The sequence below is a fragment of the Primulina eburnea genome, chromosome 1, assembly GCF_022965805.1.
Source record: "Primulina eburnea isolate SZY01 chromosome 1, ASM2296580v1, whole genome shotgun sequence".
NCBI classification, from domain to species: domain Eukaryota; kingdom Viridiplantae; phylum Streptophyta; class Magnoliopsida; order Lamiales; family Gesneriaceae; genus Primulina; species Primulina eburnea.
This window is the reverse complement of record NC_133101.1, coordinates 56,670,481-56,676,994: the sequence shown is the minus strand read 5'-3', so window position 1 is coordinate 56,676,994 and position 6,514 is coordinate 56,670,481. Positions and strand designations below refer to the sequence as shown.

Here is a 6,514-nt window from a genome sequence, read left to right as displayed (position 1 = left end):
CTCGATGAATGATAAGCACGTGAAAAGTTCGAGGGAGGGTTGTTCGATATAATCATCGTATTATTACTCATCTACATGATTGGTCATCTCCATGCCTTTATCATGAAACACGATAAACAACGTCACAGATACTAATATCAAGCTCAAGCGACTTTTATCCATATTTTTAGGCTGCTGAATCGACTAGAAACGAATTTAGAATATACAATGTTTAGAATTGTAGAAATGAGTTTCATTTACTATTATTTTGTTAGATCGCATATGGTATCCACACTCGTAGATGAGCGATAAATTCTCGAATACAATGGGCTCTTACACATGTCGCAATTGCACCCAACCTCACCACCTTGTGACCCCTCGCGAAGTCGATAAACGAGTCAAATCACAATCTTAGTATGTAGAGGCTCAGTGTTGTCCTAGGTCGTAAGGAATAATGATATACAATCATAACCATAGATGTTTCGTCTCGATCAATGATAAGCACGTGAAAAGTTCGAGGGAGGGTTGTTCGATATAATCATCGTATTATTACTCATCTACATGATTGGCCATCTCCATGCCTTTATCATGAAACACGATACACAACGTCACAGATACTAATATCAAGCTCAAGCGACTTTTATCCATATTTTTAGGCTGCTGAATCGACTATAAACGAATTTAGAATATTCAATGTTTAGAATTGTAGAAATGAGTTTCACGATTGAAGTACAATTCATTTGTATTAAAATATAATCAATGTATTTATCTATGTTTTTAATATGTATATACAGATAAAGTTAAACGAAACTATGAAATATAAATTATATTAAAATAAAAATTGTTTATAACAACTGAGTCGGTAAATTTTTTAGACAATCGTTGGTTTACAGGACATCTACTCTAACACATATCTCATCATGCCGAACACGGGGTTAAGGGTATGCATCCCTCCGTCGAAGATCCATAAATCCACGATATCTTTTGTTTCGTTAGAAGATCATTTGTTTCGAGACACTTCGCGAAACAATTTCAAGGCAGAGATTAATGAATTGAAACTTGACATACCATGGCCACGATCATGATCATCAGCTTCCAGGGAGAGCTTCTTCCATCATGTTGTCAGCAATGATTTTCTCAAGTTGTTTTCGTTTTTCGGCCCTGAGATCAAGGATGTTATGTGGCATTGGTTGAAGAGATCCGTGCAACTCGACTATGTTAAAAAATTCTTGCTTTGTTAAACTCTTCTTTTCGAAAAGAGCATCAACAACAGCGTCCATAAGTTCACGGTTTTGCTGAAGAATCTGCATACAGACAAGGAGTGAAAAATCTTAAAACCTTGTCAAGAAAGTCATCGCCTACTGTCTTCATATTTTACCTTTTTTGCACGTTCATAACAAGTATCAAGAATCCGCAATGCCTCTGAATCAATGTCCTGAGGGTAACCGGAGAATGATGGTAAGAAAGATTACAGTCTTTTCAAGATTTCGGGCTTGGATATGCTGGATTTTGGTAAAATTGAATGAAGATTGAAACGGGAAAAGATTTTGCACGAGTACAAGAAAGTAAAACAAGAATTACGTCTATTCTATCTTCAACCCAGAAGCTGTTCAAGCCATATTGCTTGTCCGAAAGCCCGCCAAGAACTAGACTCCGTGCAGCTGATCTAGCATTATCTGCTGTCTCTGCCCAAATAGTACTCATCTGCGAAATTTAAAGCAGATGATATTTTCTATATCCGCGAAAAAAAGAAATAGTTTGAGAAAAATTTTAAGACAATTAAATTCGAAAAAGTCTTGTTACCTGAGCCTCCCCGTACCACAGTTCATCAGCTGCACGAGGTGCCAGCTGGACAGTGATGTGATCCAAGAGAGATTGCCGACTGCGAAACAAAATGGGCAAAACATTATCCCCAAGTGAGATTTTCATCCGCACAGCCAAAAATTTTATCTCAAGAGTAAGGAAATCTGATATTACTTTCAAGAAATGGGTATGAAAAACATGAAACATTATTGCTATCAAATGGAGTCGTCAAACCTAAGCATTCCTTCCTTAAATTTAACATGGTCCATTTTGAATCGTACATAACCCAATTCCCTTCCAGCTCTAGGAGAAATAGTTACCTGAAAAAACACAGCAGACGATTCAAGACATGCATCAAGAAGCAACAAACACAAAACATTTTCTGTCACGGATTATTTTCTGTAAAAGCTAAGTCTGAAATACTAAAATAGGAAAAAATATAATTTGCATCAAAATATAAAATAGTTTGTAAATAATACTGAGAAAATAAAATAAGCAAGAATCATAAAAATTAGCTGTCTCGGAAAAAAAGGTATTATGTCAAAGTAAATTAGATCTCACATAAGAAGTAAATGAGCTTGGAAAGTGAAGAACATACAAACTCTATATTCTTGAGATCAGGAAAATTCACAGCGACCACTGCCATGGCTGCTTCATTTATAGCTACTTGCTTCCACGTCTCAGGGCTCCTATCTTTTCTATCTAGAGTGCCTCGTTCTTCTATTTGTGCAGCTTGTAACAAGTCATCGGTTGTAATCTACGTAAAACAGAAACTTGAATATTCACAGCTACCAAGCCATTTGCAAAACTCAGCGAATAAAGAATTACTGTGCAAAACATTCCACGCTAAAGCAAATACGCTAATAAACTTTACTCAAATTTCACAGGGCATGCATATATGTCAGAAGTGGATGTTTTAGGCTATGGCAGAAATGAGAAAAACAAATACAAGCGTGGCCAACGAAATTTGTATATTGACTGTTGACCAAATTGAAGATAGAGGATAACTTCTCGTCATTTCAAGAGTGAATACCTCAGATCTTGAATCACGCATCATATTTATAGCTGCAATCTCAATGATGTTAGCCAGTTCAGCACCAACCATTCCATCAGTCATACTAGCAACTGCCATATAGTCCAAATCCGGGGCAATTGGCTTTTTCCGAGCATGAACCTATGATCAGGAAATCATAATAGCATCAAAACAAAGTGGTGCGTTAGAAAAGAAAACATAAACTTGTATCGAAAAATTGTCCGAATTAGTACTCAAGAAAACTGGCAAGCAATAGATTATCATATTATCGATCGCATATGAAAACATCAACACGCAAACTATAAACAACAAATACACATATGAAAAAAGTACACCTTAAGTATCTCAATGCGACCAATAAGTCCAGGCTTAGGGATATAGATTTTCCGATCAAACCTCCCTGGTCTCACGAGTGCTGGATCCAAAATGTCAGGCCTGTTTGTGGAAGCAATAGTGATGACTTCACCTCTACCTTCAAACCCATCCAGGCACACAAGCAGCTGAATAATGGTTTTGGAATCACGAGTGAATGTGCATCCATATGCTTATCATCTAAAACTTGAGGAAATTCATTGTGGCCACAATACCTGATTTAGGGTAGCATCTCGTTCTTGTCCACCAGATCCCTTAATCAGACCACGTTCCCTTCCAACAGCATCAAGCTCATCGATGAAAACAACAGATGGAGCCTATGAAAAGTCACACAGAAACACTCTCATATATTGAGCTTTTCAATATGTTACTTAATTTTAGCTTAAGAACATCTCTGAAAAAGCAAAAGCCACAATAAAAATTCGTTTTGATGGAAAAGGTCCATCAAGAAAAGTATTTGAGCACCATTATGCATGAAAGTTTTGAAACTGCATGAAATAACCAAAGGAATAGAAAAACTGACATTTTCCTTTGCTTCTTGGTAGAGAGCACGAACACGAGATGCACCAACTCCCACGTATATTTCAACAAACTGGGAAGCAGATATGGAAAAGAAGTTTACACCAGCCTCACCAGCCACAGCTTTTGCTAATAACGTCTTACCTACTCCAGGAGGTCCACAAAGTAGTATACCACCTGAAATATTTTTCAGCATAATCCCAACCCAACATCAGATCATGCTAAAAGTATTAAAGAACAGGGGAGGGGACATGGAAATAAAAAATAGCAAGTTTTACGATGGAGTAGCAATAAGGAAGCTTGTGTTAATGCGGAAAATCTAGTCTTTTTTATTGGTTATGTTACTTGCTATGTTCCTCAACCAAGATGAATAAAACAAAATATGTTTCTTGTAGCCCAAATGATAAATACCAGATAATTTTATGATTAATAAACAGAACAATAAGTTTTAATCAACATTCGGAAGGCCAAACAGTTTGTAGCTCAGAGATCAGACACACCTTAACCACAAAGCTTGCATAAGCATTAAACTCAAATATCTGATTATGTCCTTAAACTCCAAAACTTAGAGTAAGAGTCATATAAGGAACACAAAGTTTTTTAGATATGACATACAAAAGTAAAATAAAGCCATAGTAGAAAAAATCCTCGTGGTTATGAACCTCGTATTGCATAAGAAATACCCAACAATAACAAGATAAAAAGGAAACAATGTAGTTCTTTATTTGCCATAATCTAACCAGGTATTTTGACCCCACGCCTACGATACATTTCCCCGTGGGTAAAGAACTTCACAATCTCCTCAAGCTCAAGTCGGATTTTCCCAAGCCCAGCAACATCCGTAAACTTCACATCCACCCCTCTTTCCAAATACTGTGGAAGTCTCCTATTTTGTGCTCGTCGAACACGTGCACCAGACCTCATAAATTGTTTTGCCATTTTCATATAGGGATTATCTTCCCCCTTTTCTCCACCTTCCTCTTCATCTCCTTCTTCAAACCCCGCAACTTCCCTCTCCAGCTCCCTCATCTTCTTTTTCTCCTCGGCCTCAGCCTTTTCTATTTTCAACCTATCTTCATAATCCTTCTTCTGCTTCCTATAATTGAGAACCACCGTGCGGTAAAATATATAAAAGAAAACCACCCCAAGACCCGTAGAAACATTTGAATCACTAGCTAATCTATCCCACATCATCGCCATGTCCCGTGAGCTCTCACGAGCTTGGCGCAAAGACTCTTCATACTTTATCTTTTTCATTTCACTCCTCTTTTCCTTATCCTCCATTTTCTTATGCATCTTCATTGCTTTTTCCATCATCTCCCTGTCCTCCCTCATCCTCTTCAACTCCTCATTCCTCGTCTGCTTAATCTCCTCCCTCATCCTCTTCAACTCTAATGCCTTCTTAGATTGAGGCTTCTGCTTAACGAACGAGAACATCCATTTAGGAATTTCCGACAAAACCCCAAGATAAGGCTTTGGAATCTCAGGTGTTTTCACGGGGGGGCTATAAGCATTCATACAAAGACCATCAATCTTCAACTTATCCCATTCTTCCCAAAACTTAGAATCACTTTCAGCTGAAGGCAACACTATCCTAATAACCTTATTATCCTCTAACACCGCCAAAACGACCTCGGGCCTCTGCTTTAATCCGACATTAGGTGGCTTAATAACATGCTTAAGCTTATTTTCCCTTTTCAAATCCAATATTTCAGTATAAGGAAGCCTGTGGGACACCACAGGTAGCCCTTGTGTCCATTTTTTCAACTCCTCGGGCCTTAAAGCTTCATGCTTCTTTCCCATACGCTTCTTTTCCGAGACTTTGACTGCTGCTGAGGAGGGTAGCGGCAAAGAACCCGAGATTACAGTTAATGTCACTGCAAGTTGAAGAAAATTCAATGAGTTTCTCCTGAATTTTGATACCTCCACCTCTTGTCCAAATTCATGATCTTTTTCCGTGTATTTTGCAAGACAATATGAAATTAGGATGAGGGTTTTTGGTTTCTTGAATTTTGGATGATGGTAGCGAGGAAACGACGGTAAGAATGAAGAATTGAGAATGTAATTACATGCCATTAAATCAAAATTATTGCATCAGGCGAAGAACCAATTAATATCAGAAAAATTCACCCAATTATTTGAAATCAAGAGGAGAAGAATTCAAAATTGATGAAAACTGAGTCCAAATTCCCGTAGCAAACATGAACTACTTAGGAATGGGGGCTGAAGTGTACTACATAGCCCCTACCGGCTGAGAGGTGCCGGAGTTTGGCGGGTGGGCTGTTTGGGCCCAAGTGGAGGCTCCTTTTTAATTGGGCTTTTTTTTATAAAAACTTGTATATTTTTTATTCAGATATATAAAAGCCTGTTTAAATTTTGAGAAAACACTAACATTAAATTACTTTTTTTCCCAAATTTTGATTAAATTTCATTGTTTATGTATTTTAAACTTAATTAAATATTATGATAATAAAATTTGCAATTATTACTAGTAATCTTTCCAATATTACATCAACAAAATCAAGTATTTGGAATTGGAAACTAAGGTGGAAATCAAAGTTTATTATTGCCCTGGTTATTATGATGACAATGATATGGGTATAAGTCGGGTTCTATAGGCCCGACCCGTTTAAATTTTGGAATACAAGTACACATCCTGACATGTTTAAATTTAAATTCATACCCACCTGAACTCATACAGAAGTTAACAGGTTAGATCCATTAAACTCATCATATTCATACACATTTTACTTTTTCTACATATATAATTTTTAACTAGAAAATTCATGCAAAAAATTAATTAAAATA

At 37.0% G+C, this 6,514-nt stretch overlaps 1 protein-coding gene across 1 annotated transcript; it reads right to left on the bottom strand.

Moving 5' to 3' along the window:
• Positions 1–781: 781 nt before the first annotated feature.
• On the bottom strand, positions 782–6,002 carry LOC140832669 (probable inactive ATP-dependent zinc metalloprotease FTSHI 2, chloroplastic). Its single transcript, XM_073196808.1, has 11 exons — positions 4,447–6,002; positions 3,711–3,883; positions 3,403–3,504; positions 3,151–3,315; positions 2,816–2,956; positions 2,381–2,539; positions 2,017–2,102; positions 1,783–1,861; positions 1,561–1,683; positions 1,358–1,414; positions 782–1,283 (listed from the first exon to the last, which is right to left on the bottom strand). Exons 1-11 carry the CDS (start codon positions 5,780–5,782, stop codon positions 1,068–1,070), a joined length of 2,637 nt encoding a protein of 878 aa, XP_073052909.1. The 5' UTR covers positions 5,783–6,002; the 3' UTR covers positions 782–1,067.
• Positions 6,003–6,514: the final 512 nt, after the last annotated feature.

What these genes read in the sequence shown, in the direction of transcription:
- LOC140832669 (XM_073196808.1), bottom strand. Translation starts at nt 5,782, where the DNA reads ATGGCATGTAATTACATTCTCAATTCTTCATTCTTACCGTCGTTTCCT. An exon ending in ATCTCAAGAATATAGAGTTT is followed by an intron (nt 2,103 to 2,380) that starts GTATGTTCTTCA and finishes GTGTTTTTTCAG; the next exon opens with GTAACTATTTCTCCTAGAGC. An exon ending in GGGTTGAAGATAGAATAGAC is followed by an intron (nt 1,415 to 1,560) that starts GTAATTCTTGTT and finishes GGTTACCCTCAG; the next exon opens with GACATTGATTCAGAGGCATT.